Here is an 18,797-nt window from a genome sequence, read left to right on the forward strand (position 1 = left end):
CCACTTAATTATTTCAAATGTTTATTTCCTATTACCATCCAGACCTTTTCTAGGCAGACATACCCATCCCAGCTAACCACGTACTCAACTAATCACCTACCAGGGCAAACATCCAGCAAATGCTAACCTATTCATCTGCCTTTTGTCCTACCCACCCTATCCCTCACCCATCCACCCACCCATTATTCAAATGTCCACTCATTTTCCCAGTGACCACTCGCAGAGCTTAACCATCTCCACACCTACCCACCCCTTCCTTCATTTGCCTCCCAGACCCACGCCCTCACTGCATGAGGGAGCTGGTGTGGGATTTGCTCTCGTCTGGAATCTGGGAATTAGTAGAGGTGGGATCTGGGCTTCACTGAGAAGCAAGTGCTGCCCCTAACAATGACAAATACCTTTTACTGAACACTTTAAACTATGGGTCTTCTACTGTGTAAGGGACTTTAGATCCATTTTACAAATGAGGAAATCAAGGCTCTGAGAGAGTGAGGGCCTAAGGTCACACAGCTGGTGAGACTCTCCCTATATCACCCCCCTCCCCTGAGACCTCCAGTTAGGGGAGAGTTTGGGAGAGCTGAATGGGGGGGGGTTGCTTTCTGATTGGCAACACTTAGACGCAAAAAAACCCCATCAATTTTTTACTGAAATCAAGATTTTACTGGGCAACCTGATAGTGCCAGACTGGTTGGCACCTACAGCTCCACTCCATACTGCAGGCCACGTGGGTTTGAGGCAGGGGTTGGAAAGGCCCCTAAGACCGCTTTCTCTCTGCTCCCAGAACACGTAGGGCCGAGTGGGCAGCTCAAGTGGTGTCTCCGTTGATGCAGGGTGCTTTGAGTGGCAGGGGCTGGCTCTGGGACCCCGATGTCCTGGGAAGAAGCTGCAGGCTCTGAATGGTCTCCCTCAGCTGGGCCTGAGTACTCTCTATCTCGGCCAGGCGGCACTCCTGGGGAGGCAGCGGCAGTGGACTCAGAGCCGGGGGAGGGTTGCGCCCAACTCTTGTTCCCTTACCCAGCCCAGATAGGCCCCAGGGCTCGGGCAGGGGTCTCACCAGACTTTTCAGCCTGTGGTCCTCATTGGTTGGAGGATCGCGCTCTGGATCCAACTTCGCGGTCCTGTGGGGATCAGGGGCAAAGGGAAAGAGTCAGAGGCTGAGGAACATCCCTCCAGCTCTTGGTAGGAGAGTCAGGGGCTCGGGGGCGAAGCTTGGAATGGAGGCGGGGTTTATCCAGGCTGGGGGGCGGGGCCTAGATCAGTCTGAAGAAGGGGCTGCTGAATTAGAGCCTGGACCGTAATGGGATGAAAGGACAAACCAACCAACCGTTGGAGGCGGGTCTTGGCTAGTCCTGAGCTGGGTCATGAGAGGGATGAGGGAATGCCCAGACTAAGAGATAGTGGGTCTGTCCCAATCTGTGTGGGAGAAGCTGACTGAGGGACTGGACGAGAGGCCCTCCCAGGGACTTGGGGCTGGTGGAGCTCAAGAGGCGGGTCTTAGGTGTGTTGGGGCGGGTCTTGCAGAGGGGGCGTGGCCGTGACAGGCATGATTTGGGAGGGACTGACTGGGAGGCGGGGCCTGAGCCGATCTCTTTAATAGAAAGCCCACCTGGGGGCGGAGCTAGTGGGAAGGGCGGGGCTTACCCTTCTTGGAGCCTGGTAGCCAGGTTCTGAAGCTGGCTCCGAAGCTGCTCCTGCTGCTCGCTCAAGGCCCGGATGTGGGTGCCGAGTGACTCCACGAGGCCGGACAGCGCCTTCTGATCCTGGCGCAGGGCGGCCACCTCGCACTGCAGCTCCGTCATCTGTGGGGAGGGAGCAGCTGTAACCTGAGCCATCGTCCCGCCCCTTCTCCCCAAGGACCCTGACCTCCCTGTACCCTGTGCTCTGCCTCCTCACCGCCCTGCCTATTGGGGAACGATACCCTAATTGTACAGAAGAGGAAACTGAGGCTCAGAGAGGGTTGGGTTATGCCTGGGTCACACAGCACAGCAAGCTCGGTATTTGAACCGAGACCTGCCCATCTTTCAGTCTTTTTCCAATCCTGTCTCCCCACTCTGTGTGCGGGCGGACCTGGGCTGTACCTCACCTTGCCCATGGGTCGGTGGGTGCCCAGCGTTTGGTCTCTGTCCCGTGGCTGGTCCAGCTGGCGCTGCCAGGGAACCGACGGCTTCCGAGGCAGCGATGCTGAGGTTCCGGTCCAGGGCCGGCCGCGGGGCACGGGTCCCGTGCGTAGGGAGCCTTTGGGTCGCGGCCGCGGCCCTGCAGACGGGCGGTGGCGAGCGGGGCGGCCAGCCGGGACGCTCTGCGTGCGCTGCACCGGCCGAGGCAGCCGCGGGGGCTGCTCCTCGTCCGGCCGTGGCCGGGCCCAACTACCTGCGCCGTGAACGCTGCGCAGGGACTGGCTCTTGGAGATGAGAGGGGTATGCTTGGGGAGGTCTCGGGGGGCCAGAAAGCCAGGCTTCTCTCCTGCAGAGATGCTGGGGGTGGGATGGGGGAGCTCAGACGCTCCACCGGTTCCTGAGCGGACTGCATCTCTACCTCTGACCAGAAATAACCCCGCCCCTGATCTTTTACTTCTATGTGACCCTATTGCTGAAGGGATCACATTTTGACTTCTGATCCTGTCCTGGACTTCTGACAATACTCTCCCTTCTATGACCTTTGACACAACGTCAATCTAACCTCTGATTTCTTTCTAGCCTTGTCCCTGAACTCTGACACAGTGTTACCCTTGGCTTGAGCCTCTCTGTAACCTCTGCTTCCAGTTTGCCTGAGCTTGGCCTCTGCTCACAACTGTACCCTCTTCCTTCCCAATCTGACTCCGTCTTGTTCCCAACCTCTGACCTTAAACTCACCCTGTCTCAGCCTCCTGAAAGAACATAGTCCCTGACTTCTGACCTCCAAAATGACTCTGCCCATAACCCTTGACCCCATCTGACCCTGGGCCCGACCTGTTTGCAATATGAACCTGTCCCTGACCCTGATGATGTGTCTCAACATCCATCTGACCCACTCTGACCCCTGATTTGACCCTATCCACAACCTCTCACTGAAACCTGCCCCTCATTGCTGACCACAATGTCACTTTCTCTCTGACCCCAGATGTGACCTCTCCCTGATCTCTGCAATGCTTAATCCCCACCTCAGATTCCAATCTGACCCTGTGCCCGCCCTCTGACTGTACTGTGAGCCTCTCCCTGACCCCTGAGATGATCCTGTCTCCAGCCTCTGACCTCCATCCTACACTGCTTCTGACACTGACCCCAACATGACCCTGTTGTCTCTGACCCCTGACATGATCCTGTCTTCATCTCTGACCACAGTTTGACCCTGTGATGCCTTTGGCCCTTCCCCTGCTCCTACCCATCAGAACTGGATCAGACTTGAGGCAGGTAGGTTACCTGGAATGGACCTGGGCCGGAGGTGGTGCAAGACGCATTGGCACAGACACAGGTACAGGTCGGCCCTCCTCGATGGCACTCAGGATGGTGGGCAGTGGTTCCAGGCTGTCACGGGTTGCCTGGTAAAGCAATGCAGGGAGGATGCTGAGCAAGATCTCCAGGACCAGAGGCTCCCTACTCTCTTGCCTCCCTACCTCATATTCTGGGCTTTGGGCTCAGGCCACACCTGGTCAAGTTCAGCAAAGATGGTACAAAGCTGGGCATGCAGGACTGCCAGCTGGAGGGCCAGGTCACTGCTGCCCTGGTAACCACTGGGTGCTGTGTGCACATCCACCATGGCCACCTGGTCCAGGAAGCGTTGCATGGCAGGTCCATGATCCTCCAGGAAGCTATTCATGAAGCTCATGTAGGCCTCCTTCTCACCAAACCTAGATCGAGGCCCAACTGGGTGGGTCAGGTCAGGCATCTGCTACCCCCACGGCCCCAGCATGGCCTCCCAGCCTCCCAGGACTTACGGAGCATGGTTGGCGAGGTTCTGGATGACCTTGGCGATCAGCGTGAGGGTGCGGGCTGGGCCAGGTGCCGGGTGCTCTGGCGCTAGGCCAAAGAGGCTGGGTGAAAGAATGGCAGGACACAGGAGCCGCAGGAAGAGAGAGGCACACACTAGTCGGTACCCCAGTGCCTCAGAGCCACGTGCCTTGCATGCTTCTCGCCAGCCTGAGAACACAGTGCCCAGCTCTGCTGGGAACCAGCTGGGGCAGAAAAGACAATGGTCAGAGTGGGAGGATATGGGCATAAAGTTCATGGATGATCAAAGTGCTACGGTCAGGTGTCAGGAGACACCGGCATTCTGGGTCAGGATTGAAGACATTGGGGATAATGATGCTTGGGGTTATAGGTCCATTTAGGGTCAGGGTTTGTTTGTGGTGTAGTTATCGTGGTGACTTCTGGAGTCAGTAATCTTAGATTTGGGGGTACAGGTTCACATGAGGATGGAGGCCATGAGCTTGGGATGTAGCTATGACTGGACATGAAATTGGGGTGCCAGACATGATATGAAATAGGATGGGATTGGGGTTACAGGGTCACCTAGGTTCAGAAATCATGAGATTGATATCCTAGATGGCATGGGATTAGGCATACAGGTTAACCTAGGGTCAGAGGTCAAGGAATTAGAATCCTAGGAATCCCAGTTATATGGGATTTGGGACACAGTGTTACTTAAGGTCAGGGATCATGGAATTGGGGGTATGCCATTACTGGAATCAGAGGTCATAGGAGTGAGATCCTATGTTAATTGGGGTCAGGTGGCATGGAATTAGGGTATGGGGTCACCTGTAGTTTAGAAGACAAAGAATTTGGTCCCAGGTTACTTGGGGTTAGGTAGCATGATATTGGGAATGGGTTGCCAAATTTAGCAAATAAAACTTTAGGATAAACAGTTAAACCTGAATTTCAGATTTTAAAAATGAACACTTTTTTTAGTGTAAGCATGTCCCAAATATGGTATCACATTTAACTGGGCATCCTGTATTTTATCTGGAAACCCTAATTGGGAGTCAGGGTTAGCACAGTGGCTAAGAGGCAGGGTTAGGCTCGGGTTCTGGGGCCCTGATTCTCACTCGTAAGAGTGGATGATGCTCTCAAAGACCTCCTTGCAGCTGTTTCGCAGTCTGATCTGGTGCTGGGGCAGCTCTGAGGCCGGGCACTTGCTGGGGTTCACCTCACAGTCCTCAGTGGAGGCACAGAGACGCCGCACGACCTGTCCTGCAGTCCAGCACAGCCAGAGAGGGGCCAGCCCATGACCACCACAACCCACAGCACCCAGCCTCCAATTCTATCTCCAAATTACTCTGGAGGCACCTAAAATCTTGGGGAACCCCTGATTCCTTCTAGGATCTGAGCATCCCCAGGGCACCACCCACTACCAGAATCCAAGTTACTCAAGGATTCTCAGATCTCCCCTGGGGTGTCCTAGTCGGCTCAGCTAGGCCTCTGACCCCTGCCCCACTCTGCTTACCCAGTGTCTTTTGGAGGTAATCCTGTGCTACCAGCTTCATGTACTCATCGATGGCCTTGGTGGCCAGTGTGTTTTCCCGGAACAGAAGAGCCTCACGGCCTCCACTGCGTGCCAGCTCCGCGGTGCCCAAGTCTGTCACCAGTGCCTGGGCATAGTGGGGTTACGATGCGTTGGGCGGACTGAGTCAGGGGGAATCCCTGCCCTTGGCGGGTCCCTCACCCCTGGGGCACAGGCCCACTCCTCATAGCCGCTGCCCAGGCCCAGCCCTCGCTGCTGGGGCTCTTAACAGGCCGGAACCTCCACCCCTCCAAGCGCAAACTTGGGCCTCGCAGTGCAGAGGCTCAGCTCAGACCCCGCCCCTCAAGCTGCCCAGCCCCTCGAAAGTGCCACTCTGGTATTGTCCCCACCAACTCCCCCCTGGAGCGCGCGATCGGTCAGCCCCTGGCCACCCGGGTTCGTCCCGTCGCAGCGCCGCACCTGAGCCCGGCCGGTGGCCCGCAGCACGCGCACCATGGCAGCCGCCAGCTCTTCTTTGGCCTGAGCGGACAGCGCGAGCTCGAGCGCCCCGCAGAGGCGCGCGTAGTGGAAAGTGAGGAACTCAGCCAGCTCCTTGTAGCGTTCAGAGGGCAGCACGCGCAGGCGCCGCGCCCGGATTCGTGCCCGCAGCGCCGCGCCCGCTGGCGCCCCGAGAAGCGGGAACCAGCGCTCCAGGCCCGCGGCGGGCGCGCGGGAGACACATAACTCTTCCAGCGCCAAGGCCACGCGGCCCAGCACCGCGTCCCCCGGGCCCGCTCCGCGTAGCCGCAACGACAGGCGACGCGCGGGCGGCAGCGCCTCAAAGTGGAAGCGTTCCGCCCAGAAGAGCTGGCCCGGGCCAGCCCTCGGAGTTGTGCGAGCCAGCAGTGCGCCGTCCAGCCACAGCTCCGCGCGGACTCCCGGCGCCCCCGCAGCCGCCCGGGGCAGCCCCTTCACTTCGTGCACCCACACGCTCAGCCACGTCTCTTCCCGCTCAATGTTGTCCTGCGGACCGGAGTAGGGGCGGGGGCGTGGCGTCTGTGCTCCACATCGGGCACCAGAGGTGAAGAACGGGGCCCGTGCTCCCAGGGGGTCGCTGGGCCCCTGGGGGAGGACAGTGAGGCCACGGGGGTGCCCAAGATGGCTATGCGGAAACCCTCTAGCTTTTCTGGGCTCTCCCGGAGAGATCAGGGCTCTAGGGCATGGAGGAGTAGCCGCGGGGTGGGGACTTGGAGACTGCCTGGGGTGCAAATAGGGCTCGGATTGAATACAATCCGAGCTGTGCAAGGGGCTGGTAATAGATGCAAGTGGCGGGGAGGATCTCGGAGTGGCTGCAAAAGTGTAGGGGGGCAGGTGTGTCCAAGGGGCAAGGTTTTGGGGCGAGTGGGATTTGGGGTGGGTGGAAGGGGGGAGGCCCGGGCTGTGGGAGGGGTCTCCAGGTCCGACCTTGCGCACTACCGACCTGACTAGGCTGGAAGTGGCGACGAATGTCCTCTATCCAGCGGTCTCTCTCAGCAGCCGAGCGACAGGAGAAGCAGCGGCTCCCGCCCGCCCACGTTACCTGTTGAGGAGGGGCATCCAGCGTGCGGTTGAGACCAAGGGTGGAGCCAAAGGGTCAGGCGAGGCGGAGAGTTGCCTGCACGTACCTGGAAGCAGTGGGGCTCCTCCAGGAGGCTGGGGTGCAGTGGCCAGACCCGCACGTCCCGCTCGGCGCCCAGGTCCAGTTCCGAAAGCTTGGCCAGCGATTCCCGAGAGCCCAGAGCACTGGGGGGTCTGGTGAAGGCGCACATGAACAAGCTGTCATTCCTACCCACTACCCCTCCTCCACCCCAACTACCCCTTACAGCCTGAAGGGTGGAAGCCAGGAGGGACTTGAACCTAAATTGGACTTGAATCCTCCTTTTGACACTTAATTCGCTGTCTGAACTCCAGTCACACTGGCCTTGTTTTTGTCACTTCATCTGTCCTCTTGACCTTTGCACTTGCTGTTCCCTCTGCCTGGAATGCTTTTCCTGACCCTTTCAGCCTAGTTAACTTCCATCTATCCTTCAGATCTCAGCTCAAGTGTCCCTTCCCTGACACACTCCCAGACCAAGGTGTTGACTCAGCTGCAGTTTTAGAGTTATTGTGTCAGACTCTGCCCCCACCATTCAACAGAGGGCTGGCTCAATGCTAAGGGTCTTTCAGTGGCCCCAGCATTGCCCAACGTGGGGCAGGACACAGAGGGCCACAGGGGATATTTGGTGAAAGTCAGAATTATAGGCAGGAGGAGGGGAAGGGGCAATGTTGACTCCCAGCCCCTCCAGCTCCTCAGAGACCCTTACCCATCCTGGGAAGCATTGGCTCCTAGCTCCGATTTGGCCTTTTTCTTCTCTTTCAGCCGCTTGAGCAGCCCCTGTGGGGAGGGGGATGTCAGCTGGGCAGAACCCTGTGTTCCCTCCTCAGCTCCCTTCCCCCCAGGGTGTCCTGGAAGATCTGTTGGTCTCGAGGGATCACAACCTCAGGCTATATTAGCAGGAATATTAAAGGCAATCAACAGCTCCCATTTCTAAAGCACCAATCACATGCTTTCCTACATTCTCTATGGACTTTTCATAAACAGCCCCAAGCAGGAGCTTCTCTTTCTGGCTCCATTTGACAGATATGGACACTATGATCCTGAGAGGGTCAGTGACCTGCCTAAGATCACCCAGGAAGAGTCCCCCTTTCACCTCTGAAGGTCGGAAAGTCTTTGCTCTCCCCTCCACCCCCCCACTTACCCGAATGTTGTGGACCTCGTTGGGGCCAGCGGCCTCTGGCTCGGTCTTTCCAGAGATCCGATCTGTGGGTGGTCAGGGGTGGAAGGTTGGGGGGTGGGATCATCGTGGATTCTGCCCCACCTTGAGAGGCTCCCCAATCCCCAGCCCCCATCTCTCAAGCTTACCTGGATCCCTGAGGTTCCCCAAGGCCACCTGGATGCTGCCCTCGGAACTAGCACTCCCCACCCGGGGCCTGCAAGGACGCTGTCCCCCCAAAAGGGTGGGTGGTCAGAAAGGAGAGGCAGGCAGACAGACAGAGGGAGAGGCAGACGCCTTTCTGTTATGCCCCCTCATCCCCCGCCGTTACCACTGTTCTGTCTCTCTTCCTTCCTCTCCTTTCCTCCCCTTGCCCAGGTGTCCCCTCTTACCTCCTCCTCACCCCCAAGCAGCACCAGCCTCCCATCAAATAGGGTGAAGGCCCCGATGTTCCAGATGGGCACGTCGGGTGGGGGGGCCTCTGGGATCTGTGGGGCAGGGGGCTCCAGCTCCGGCTCAGGCTCTGGGTAGAGGAGGAGGTGCTGGGGACGTGGGAGTCCTTTCTTCTCCCTCAGAACAACCTCTCCACTCCCCAAGGCTCATCAAGGGTTCCCTCCTAAGTGCCCCCTCTTCCCAACCCACCCAGCAGCCATGTCAGGTGTTGGACAAGCCTCCACCCCTCTCCGGGCCTTGTCCCCACTAACCATGGGTGGTGATGGGTGGTGGACACAGCCCCACCGACTATGTGCCCCGCGTACTGTGTTTACTGCTTCACACACCTCTCATTTAATCCTCCAAAAGCCATTCGATGGGCTATTATAACACCCATTTTACCAAGGAGGAAACTGAAAACACATAGAAATTGAGTGACTTGCCCAGGGTCACACAGCTTGTGAGTCACTGAGCTGGGCTTCGGATACAAGCATTCTTCTCTCTCTCTCTTTTTTAATTGACTTAGTACCATCTTTACACAAATCGAACATACACACAAACACATCAACAACTATGGAACTGTATCCATTAAACTTTGATAAGACAACACAAAAGAACTAACAAATAGCTAAGATGTTGCTGAACTGAAAGCATTTCCAATGAAATTTTAATTTTAAGAGGTCCATATTTACATAGTATGTTAAATGCTTCTGCATCTCATTTTAAATGCATGATAAATAAAGAACAAAGATAAAGGTCGCAACAGATCTTCCGAGAGGGTTCAGCCTTGTGGTGGTCTGATCTCACTGCGAGCAATGCACTGAAAATGGAAATAACGTTACTTGCTAATTTTCCTTCTTTCCTTTTCATAGTTTCCTTCAAGGAAACTAAGCCTTTGTTCCAGGGCCTGGCTGGCACTAACAGAGCCCATACTCAAGGGTCGTGTACATACAAGCATTCTTCTCTTAAGCAAGACAGTGGGCAGGTCCAAGAGGTTAAAAAACAGGACAGCAGCCTTGGTTCCTTACATAAATAACAAGTCTAAAGGGAAAAGTGTTCAAAGTCTGAGAAAGGAACAGAAGAAGGGCAGGGTTGGGAGAAGTGCAGTAGGAAGGCCTCCCAGAGAGAGTAAGTTTACAATGGGTCTTTTTTTTTTTTTCTCTAATTTTTTGGCCATGCTGCGTGGCATGTGGGATCTTAGTTCCCCAACTAGGGATAGAACCTGAGCCCCCCGCAGTGGAAGCATGGAGTCTTAACCACTGGACCACCAGGGAAGTCCCCTGCAATGGGTCCTGAATAACAGATTGGGTTTTGACAAAGATGGAGGAGATCGTGGCATGAATGGCTTGAGCAAAGCCTGGGAGGTGGCACATGGCCTGGCCCAGGGAAATAAAGGGAAGGGTGAGAAGGGCTTGGAGGGCTTGGAGGCTGGAGGGGAAGGTTCAGGAAGAGATTAGTGTGGGGCTTTGGGTGTCAGTTAGAAGAGCTGGGGTTTTATCCTGGAGGTATGAGGAGCCATGGAGGTGTTTGAGTAGGGGAGGAGCAGGTCTGCTTGTTAGAGAGCTCTCACTGGATCCTGACACCGTGGAGGGGGCTGAAGGGATGCCTCTGCAAAGTGGGAATATGAATGATGAGAAGCAGATGAGCTTCCGGGAGAGGAGGGCTGGATCAGGCCGCCCAGATTACCTGTCTGTCCCATTGTTTTACCACCAGGGGAATAAATGATGACTCCCACTTGCTAACGGATCACATAAAATGTGCTGAGTCCTAGACCAGCGTTACATTCATGAGCTCCAGTCCTCATGATATCCTTTACTCTTCTAGATCCCTCTGTGTGACACTTAGCCCCATCTGTCATTTTCTTGTTTGTTCTAGATCCCTCTGTGTGACACTTAGCCCCATCTGTCATTTTCTTGTTTGTTTGCTGTCTGTCACACCCACTACACTATGAGCTCCACAGGGCAGGCAGTTTCGTCCGTTTTGTTCACTGCTGTGTCCTCAGGGTCTAAATCAGGGCAGGCCTAGAACGTAGTAAATGCTCACAGACCTCTGTTTGAATGAATGAATGAACGAATGAAATAATATATCCTTCAAGGTAGGAATCATGATTCCCATTTAACTTATGGGGAAGCTGAGGCTCAAGGAAGTGAAGAAACTAAGACATGGAGGCTGGAGGGCAGGAGAGCAGGAGGCAGCAGAGATGGGTATCCAGGCAGGAGAGAATAAGCCTGGGCCATTGAATGTGAGGAGAGACCTACTGGGGCCAAGAGCCATTTGGCATCTGGACCGTGCTACCATCAGTCTATTCCCTGTCCCTTCCCAGGGCTGGACCCCCAGCTCACAGGTCCCTAGCCACTCCCACCATGCCCAGGCCCTGGGTAAGGGGGAGAGAGAGAAGAGGGCAGCCAGCCGGGCCCCAGCCACTTCCTGTCGGGCTTTTGCACTCCCCACAACTTCCTGTGTCTGTAAGGCTGATGCTCCGGAGGCAGACAAAACCCAAGCATCTGGGCCTCCCAGCCTGGGTGGGGGAGCCATGTACCTGAGGTCTCTGGCTCTGGTTCTGACTCCAGCGGTGGGCTCTTATGCCTTCCCCAGAGGGTCTTGGATATTCGGAGGCGGCTCGAGCGCGACTCCTTGTGGGGCGCAGAGAGGACACGACGAAACAGCGAGCGAGGGGCCGGCTGGCTGCTGACTGTGGGCTCCTGGTGGCTCAGCGCCCTCCCCCATCCTGCAAGGCGGCCCCAGCGGAACCCTCCAGCCCCCTTCTCCCCACAACCTCCTGAGTGCCAGTGGTAGGAGGTTAGCGGCGATGGGGCTGCTGGCTGGGTTTGGGAGGCCAGGCTCGGCGAAGGTGGGTCCATGGCAGAGATTCTCCTGGGGGATGATAGGGTGACAATTCTGCCCAGTGTCTGCCCACATGTTGTCTTCATCTTGGCCCCCTCCCTACTCTCAGCTCTGCCCCCAGAGAACCCCCTTGGGGGCCATATGCACTCCCTCTCTTACCTTGATTTCCTGACCAGCCCCAGAATCAGCAGCCGTCTGCACCCTGCCTGGCTTCCTCCCGCTGAACGCAACTCCACGTGACCCTGTCTGTCCCACCCCACCCCACAGCCAAGCTGGGAGGGCACAGTGAGGGCAGGATGCAAGAGGAGAGGAGGTGACAGAGCAGGACTCAGAATCTCTCACTGACCAGGAGGCAGCACATGCCCCTCTCTGAGCCTCAGTGACCTCCTCTGCAAAATGGGCCCATGCTGACTAAATGCTGGAACTCTCATCCACTGCTGGTCAGAGTGTAGACTGATTCATCCAAGTTGGAAAACTGTTGTGACCTATGAACATTGACCACACCCTTCTCCTCTGACCCAGCAGTTCCACTGCTAGGTATACACCCAACAGACATGCCCACCAGCGCTATTCATGATAGCGCCAAACGGAAAACAACCCAAGTGTGCATCTACTGTAGAATGAATAAATTGTGGTCTCTTTACACAGTGGGATATTATGTATCAATAAGAAGGATCGAACTCAGATGAATCACAATGTTGAGCAAAAAAACCCAAACAATGAAGAGTAAACACTGTGTGCTTCCATTTATATGAAGTTCCAAAGCAGGCAAAACTCTGTTTAACAATTCAGGATATTGGTTTCCTTTGGAAGGGCCAGAGACTGGGGAGGTGGGGAAGCACAACGGAGGCTTCTGGTAGCTGATCATGGTGGGTTTTTTTTTTTTAAATTGAGGTGAAATTCACATAATATAAATTTAACCTGTTGTATTTCTTGAGCTGGGTGTTGATGACATGGGTATGTTCTGTTGTGAAAATTCATTAACCACACAGTTTGGTGCCCTTTCTTATATCTCTATGATACCACAATAAGTATTTACTTGAAAAAAGAGGTGGCCACATGCTGTTCTGAGTAATAAGTGAGATAACTTGAGAGTCAGTAGAATTCTGGCCCACTGGCCCCAGAGTGGGTTTGAGTGCCAGCTGGTCCTTCTCTCACTGTGTGACCTCAGGCAAGTCATTTCCTCTCTCAGAGCCTTGGTTTCCTGATTTGTACAAGATGATAACATCAGTTTCAGAAGGTTTATAATGGGACACTTTGTTTATTCAGCAAATGTTTCCTGAATGCCTACTATGTGCTGGGTACTGGAAAAGCTACAAGGAACAAAATAAACTTGGTTCCTGCCTTCCTGGAGCTCACAGTACAGCAAGAGAGACAAATCTTGAACATGAATGCAGGACATTTCTAGCTGGTGAAGACTTGGAAGCAAATAGACAGAGTAGAGGCTGAGCAGAAGTGATGCACTTTGAGCTGGAAAAATCCAGGAGGGCTGAGCATGAGGAGGAGCTGGTCATGGGAAGAACACGCCAGGTAGAAGGAACGGCTTGTGCAAAGGCAAGCGTGACCGGAATTCACAGGGTGGGATGGGTAGGACTGCCTTCACGAGCATGTGACCTGTGCAGTCACCGGGCTCAGAAGGGCTCTGCATTGCGCTTGATTTAACTTTTTGGACAGGGCCTGCATTTTTCATTTCGCACTGGGCCTTGAACATTCTATAACCTGTCCTGAGGAAGAGGGTCTCCAGCGAGGGTCAAAAATCCTTTTCCTGGTGCTGGACATGTTCTTGCGGGTGCACATACCTTAGCTATGCCCACCTCATTCTTACCACACTCAGTCCACTCACTGCACATACAGGTAGAGTCTCCCTGTGTTCCACCATATCTCTGAGCCTGTACCACTTCACTGCATACGGGCCCCACTCCCAACTCCCTGCATTTTTGCTGGAGGACTTTCTCTGACAGGTGGAGTCCACACTGCCCGTGCAACAAGCAGTCCCAAAGTGCCAACACATTAACACTGCCCTGGGAGCAGCCCTCAGCCAATGACTATGGAAGTTGGAGGATCAGTACTCCAGCTGCCTTGCCCTTTGAGTGGGATGACTCTGCGGTGTGTGACCTACACTTTCCCCCAAAGGTCCCTGGTGGGATTGAGCTCCACGTGCCTCCCATACCCACATGCCTGATAAAGCACCCTTTCCCAGCTGCCTTCCCTTCCCTGTGTCGCTTCCTTATTCCCCAGCTGACATGTCCTGGGATCACTGCTCAGACGACTACTTATCGACAAGGATTCTTGTCCCAGGGTCTGCTTCTGGGCAACCCTAAACTAAGACAGAATGTGCAAACGCAGATGATGCATGGACACAGGCTTTCTTCCCATGGTCTCTTTATTGGAGGTCTGTGGCTAGCAGGATCGTTGGAGGTGGCCTCCTACTGGATCACCTAGAGGCCCTCCTGGATCTCCTAGAGGCCCTCCTGGCAGTTCTTGGTTTCACGTTCTAAAAAAGACAAGGGAGTGTGAGGTTTGGCGGTGGGGTGGGTGAGGGGTCATGGGGCTGGGTCTGCCTTCCTCATGGTGGCACCCTAGATGGTAAGAGGACAGGGGCCCAAAGTGAGGGGGCAGGTACAATGCCAACGGCAGGCCAGCGAAATGAAACGGAGTGGTAGCTTGAAGGTACAGCTAGATAGCACAGGGATGTTATAGAGGTGTTTTTGTGATCATGATCAGAGGTTGGGGTGCAGTCATCAGGCTGAGGTTGTGCTGACTGGGCCTGGATTGCTCCAGCGTAAGAGTTGTCGTCAAGGGTCAGGAAGGCTGGGGCTAGCAAGCATCCTCAGGAGAGGATTGTCTCTCTGAGACTCTGAGATTGTCTGAGCAGAGGATTGCAATACTAGGTTAGGGGCTGGACAGAAGCTGTGTAGGTAAAAGGGTTTTCTGTAGAGGGTCACAGTCTGGGTCAGTGTTGTGTGGATGGGTGGGGGCGGGGCTTTGGGTAAGGGGCAAGGATGAGGGCAAGTTTGGGTGGCTGGGATGAGGTTGTGCAGACAGAGTGGCAGAGTGGGTAGGCTATATTGCAAGCAGAATGACTGGAGTCTGAGTCTAGATTGCCTGAACAGACGAGCTGCAAGGGGGTTCAGGGTCCTGACTGAGGCTGTGTGGGCACAGGGTTACAGGAAGGAGTGAGGGGCCTGCTGAGGTTAGGCAAGCAGGCAGGGATCAGGGGCCGTGCTGAGCTTGTGTGGACAGATGGGCCTCAGGCCGAGGTAGTGCAGGCGTCGGGGACTCACCTTGTCGAAGTGCGGCCAGGTGCGCAGCTGGTTGAAGAGCCCGTCGCCCGGGCAGTCAGTGCGCACGAGCTGGCGGTGGCCGAGCAGCGCGTAGTCTGGCCGCAGGAAGCCAGCGCGCACAGCGCAGCGCGGGAGCTCGTCGCGCACCGCGCGCAGCGCGGCCTCTGCGGGCCGCTCCGCAGTGTAGTTGCCTATCAAGGCCACGCCGAAGCCGCGGGAGTTGTGGCCGAGTGTGTGCGCACCCACCCAGTGCCAGCCGCGGCCCTCGTACACGTAGCCGTCTGAGCCCACCACGAAACTGCGAGGAGAGAAGGAAGCATGCACCACTTGGCGTGAGGCCCCGTCTCTCATCTGGCCCTCTACCCCAGTTTCCGCACCTGTGCCAAGGGCCGCCGCCACCCCAAGTCCCGCCCGGTCGCGCTGACGCTACCCCGTCCAGCCGTGTCCCACTCCCCGACCTAATGCCACCCCAGAAACCGTCCCGTTTCTCTGGATCTACCCCCAACATTGGCCTCATCTCTTTCTACCCAGCTCCCTCCCCATTGTCTCAAGTCCAACTCCTGCCCAATTCAGAGCCCTTTTCTGTCTTAGGTCATATCCCATCACTGCCCCGTCCCAGACTCAGCCGCTACCACAGGTCCTGCTCCTCTCCCAAGTCCGGACTCCTTTCCTAGTTCCCACCCCAAACTCAGGAATCCACTGTTAAGCTATTTCTGCTCCATGTTAAGGCCCGGATCCTAGTCTAGGCCGCTCCCCTCTCCACACTGGCTCCACCCACCCTAAACTCCTTGCCAGCTTGGCTCAAGTCCAAACCCCGCCCCCCTCAGTCAGGCTCTGCGCCCCCAGGCTCTACACTGCACCACCACTTGGTCCGCCCTGCCAGCGACTTGCAGGTTGCCGCCCACCTGTAGCCTATGTCGTCCCAGCCGCGAGTATACTGGTGGAAGCGCTGCATAGAGCGCATGTCGGCGGCGCAGCGCTCAAAGTCCGTGCAGGGTGACGCGGGCACGTATGTGTGGTGTACATACAAGAACCCGAGCGGCAGCTGCAGTGGCTTCGGGCGGCCCTGGTACGGGGCCGCGACCCAGCGGCAACGTGGGTGGATGGCTGGACACCCTGAGAGGAAGAGAGTCCAGCACGGGAGTAAGCAAGCGTTTCTCTGCCTGCCGCCTCCTCCCACACTAAGAGCGCATATAAGGATCATCCCTTCAGTCTCTTCCCAGATTTGGGGACAGTTCAGTCTCACACCACACTGGCCCCCATTGGGATCTAACTTAACTAAATCTAACAGCATCCTAGTCCTGTTGGCCTCCCAGCCAAAGCCCTTATTTCCCCCTCTGGAATCCCCCAGTCCTAGATCCTCCTGACCTGTGGGGCACTGAGAATGTCTGTATATATGAGAAGGAGCATTACAGGGGGTGGGGGCCCTTCTCACCTAGGAAGGCCTCAGTGAACTCCTTGGTAGCATGGGTGGCCACCTGTGCCAGCTGTTCTTGGCTCATACCCTGAAGTTGAGGGTGTGCTGGCTCCAGCCTCTGCAGCAGGATGAGGGCCCCCCATACCTGCTGGGTCAGAATGGGAGTTGGAGTCAGAGCAGCTCCGTTCTGCCGTCGGAAGTTGCTGCGAAATCCTGGGTCTCCTGCTACCCCGGCTCCGTAGTACTGGCTCAGCAGGTGGCTGAGGGGTGGCCGGGGCTCAGGGGACCGGCTCAGGTAGTCTCCAAGGAGGGCCCCATCCAGGGCACCATTGAGGAAGGCCGTGGTGAGGGTTGATGCTTCAGGGTCCAGGAGCGTGAAGGTCCGGGGAAGAGAGAGCTGGTCCCAGCAACCCTCAGTTCCCAGTGAATGGCTCCAGGTCTGAGGGCCCTGGAGGAAGTTCAGGCCCAGGTCTCTGGCCAGGGTGACCACTAGGAGGCTGTCCACAGTGGTTGGGAACTTGGCTTTGGTATCTGCTGAGGAGGCTTGGACATCTGGAGAGGTGACTTGGACATCTAGATCTGTGGCTCTAACGTTTGGAGACACAGCTCCGACATCTGCCCAGGTGACATCTGAAGAGGTATCCCTGAGTCCTGGGGAGGTGGCTCTTACATCAGGAACCGTGGCTCCAAAGTCAGGAAAGGTGACGCCAGCGTCCGGAGGGGTGCCCGTGCTGTCTAAGGGCAGGTTTACGACCCTGTTCCCCTGCAGCCCTGCCTCCAGCCCTGCCAGAAGAGGCTCCACAGCCACGGTTGAGCCATCGGGTGCCAGCACCACCCCGCATTCCTTCCCGTCCCACACACCATGTCTCGCCACCTCCATGGTCAGGCCTTGAAGCTCTGGGCTCAGTGAAGGAGGATCCAGCATGGTGGTCTTGAGACTCTGCTCCTCCAGCAAGAAGTGTTGGAGAGGGTTGTGGGCACAAGAGTCGTGGGCTGACAGCAGCCATGAAGAGGCAGTGTGGCCAGCCTCGGTGGCTGGTGCCTTCTGCTCGAGCTCAGCCAGTGCCTGGATGACAGAGTCCATGAGCAGGGGCAGGGTCGCTGAAGGAGGAGGGATGGTATTAGCCCAGCAGCCCAGCACCACCTGTTACTGAGCCTCCCCCTGCCGTTTCTACATCTTCTCAATGCCCCCTGCCTTCGTTGGACAATCTTATGATGTCTGACATTGTCCTTGTGTAGGTGAGGAAACTGAGGCACAGACAACAAGTTAAGGAGCTTAGACTATCAGCGAGCACTGGGGAGCCATGGCAGGGTCATGAGCAGGGGAGATACATGGCCAGGTTGGAATTCTGATTGCTCCTTTGAGTGCTGTGTGGAGAATAGATTTTGGGGGGACCAGAGTAGAGAAGGGGAGAGAGTTTGGAGGTAAGCAATGAAGGTGGCTGAAGCCAGGATGGTGACGCTGTGATGGACAAGAGTGGGCAGAGTCTCCAGATATTTTGAGGGAAAGATGGACCGTTTTTCATGATGGATTGGAGTTTGGGGAATTTTAGAGGGAAACGATGTCTCAAACGATGTCCAGGGGAGGGTGGGCCTGTGCCTTGTGGGAGAAATGTCTATGGCTGAACTTGGAACTTAGAAGTCTGGGACTCAGAGCTGGGGTGGGTTGTTGAATAATTAAACCTTTACTATGTGCCAGGCACCATTCTAGGTGACTTATATAACAACCCAGTTAATCTTCACAAGGACCCTATGAACGTGGAGAGGTTAAATTATCTACCTAAGATCACATAGCTAGGAAGTGGCAGAGGCAGGATTTGAACATAGGAAGTCTTAATCCTTACACTCTGCTGACTGCTGGAATTCAGGTTCTTCTCCAGACAGTTCACTCAGTGATTCCTCTCTAGCTTTGTTCTTCTTTCTGCCTAAAATGTCCTTTCCTGCTTCACCACCAAGTAAAATTCTTCTTCCTGTCCTAGATCTATGTCCCCTCCTGCAGGAAGCCTTCCTGATTTTTGCTCTTTTGGCCCCAGTTTCTTCCCCCAGCCCTTGCCCTGATCCTAGGGGGCTGGGAGCATCTGTGTTCCCAGACTGGAGGTTCCTTGAGACTGGGGCCTCCTGGATCTAGCCTCACCCTGTACAGGGCTGGACACAGAGGGGCAGCAGTATACTTCTGCTGAAATAAGAGTCCTGGCCTCAGGCCTCTTCCTTTTGACCTACCTGTGCCTGGCTCCGGCTGCAGCAGCAATCCGTACAGGATCCATAGGATAGCCTGGACCACCATTGTGGGCTTCCAGTTTCCAGGGGAAGTATCCAGTTTACCTCAGTGGAGACTTTGGCAGAGCTGGAAGGAGACAAGCATGGAGAACTGAGAGTGCCTTTGGCTACTGTCAAAGTCCAGCGGTGAATGACACGGCTGCCACTTGCAGAGCTGTGGGCGGGAGGCAGTGGTGGCGTGGGTACAGAGTGCCCTGGTTCAACGTCATCTGGGTCTCAGGGGCTTCCCCCATCCTATCCTGTTCCTCCCAGGGTGAGGTCAATGGTCAGTAAGCCAAGCGCATTGCAGGAGTGGCCTGGAAACTAGGTAGTTCAGATTCCAGCAAACTCTGCCCA

General features: G+C 55.8%; 2 protein-coding genes across 2 annotated transcripts; both read right to left on the reverse strand.

Moving 5' to 3' along the window:
• Window positions 1-211: 211 nt before the first annotated feature.
• On the reverse strand, window positions 212-11,714 carry RASAL3 (RAS protein activator like 3). The gene is made up of 18 exons (XM_030880298.2): window positions 11,643-11,714; window positions 11,179-11,513; window positions 8,600-8,730; window positions 8,357-8,435; window positions 8,193-8,254; window positions 7,758-7,828; window positions 7,080-7,206; window positions 6,896-6,994; window positions 5,896-6,438; window positions 5,419-5,563; window positions 5,021-5,165; window positions 3,914-4,150; window positions 3,625-3,826; window positions 3,399-3,517; window positions 2,084-2,474; window positions 1,642-1,799; window positions 1,055-1,118; window positions 212-949 (listed from the first exon to the last, which is right to left on the reverse strand). The coding sequence occupies exons 2-18, from the start codon at window positions 11,498-11,500 to the stop codon at window positions 806-808; spliced, it is 3,039 nt and encodes a 1,012-aa protein (XP_030736158.1). The 5' UTR covers window positions 11,501-11,513; window positions 11,643-11,714; the 3' UTR covers window positions 212-805.
• A 2,203-nt stretch (window positions 11,715-13,917) lies between these two features.
• Window positions 13,918-18,486, reverse strand: PGLYRP2 (peptidoglycan recognition protein 2). The gene is made up of 5 exons (XM_030880299.2): window positions 18,405-18,486; window positions 16,203-17,285; window positions 15,673-15,883; window positions 14,768-15,065; window positions 13,918-13,977 (listed from the first exon to the last, which is right to left on the reverse strand). Exons 1-5 carry the CDS (start codon window positions 18,466-18,468, stop codon window positions 13,918-13,920), a joined length of 1,716 nt encoding a protein of 571 aa, XP_030736159.2. The 5' UTR covers window positions 18,469-18,486.
• Window positions 18,487-18,797: the final 311 nt, after the last annotated feature.

Source organism: Globicephala melas, chromosome 3, assembly GCF_963455315.2.
Source record: "Globicephala melas chromosome 3, mGloMel1.2, whole genome shotgun sequence".
Taxonomy (NCBI): domain Eukaryota; kingdom Metazoa; phylum Chordata; class Mammalia; order Artiodactyla; family Delphinidae; genus Globicephala; species Globicephala melas.

What these genes read in the sequence shown, in the direction of transcription:
- PGLYRP2 (XM_030880299.2), bottom strand. Translation starts at nt 18,468, where the DNA reads ATGGTGGTCCAGGCTATCCTATGGATCCTGTACGGATTGCTGCTGCAG. An exon ending in GCAGCCGGAGCCAGGCACAG is followed by an intron (nt 17,286 to 18,404) that starts GTAGGTCAAAAG and finishes CTCCTCCTTCAG; the next exon opens with CGACCCTGCCCCTGCTCATG. An exon ending in GTTCACTGAGGCCTTCCTAG is followed by an intron (nt 15,884 to 16,202) that starts GTGAGAAGGGCC and finishes TCTTCCTCTCAG; the next exon opens with GGTGTCCAGCCATCCACCCA.
- RASAL3 (XM_030880298.2), bottom strand. Translation starts at nt 11,500, where the DNA reads ATGGACCCACCTTCGCCGAGCCTGGCCTCCCAAACCCAGCCAGCAGCC. An exon ending in GGGGAACCTCAGGGATCCAG is followed by an intron (nt 8,255 to 8,356) that starts GTAAGCTTGAGA and finishes GACCACCCACAG; the next exon opens with ATCGGATCTCTGGAAAGACC. An exon ending in CCCACCGACCCATGGGCAAG is followed by an intron (nt 1,800 to 2,083) that starts GTGAGGTACAGC and finishes CCCTCCCCACAG; the next exon opens with ATGACGGAGCTGCAGTGCGA.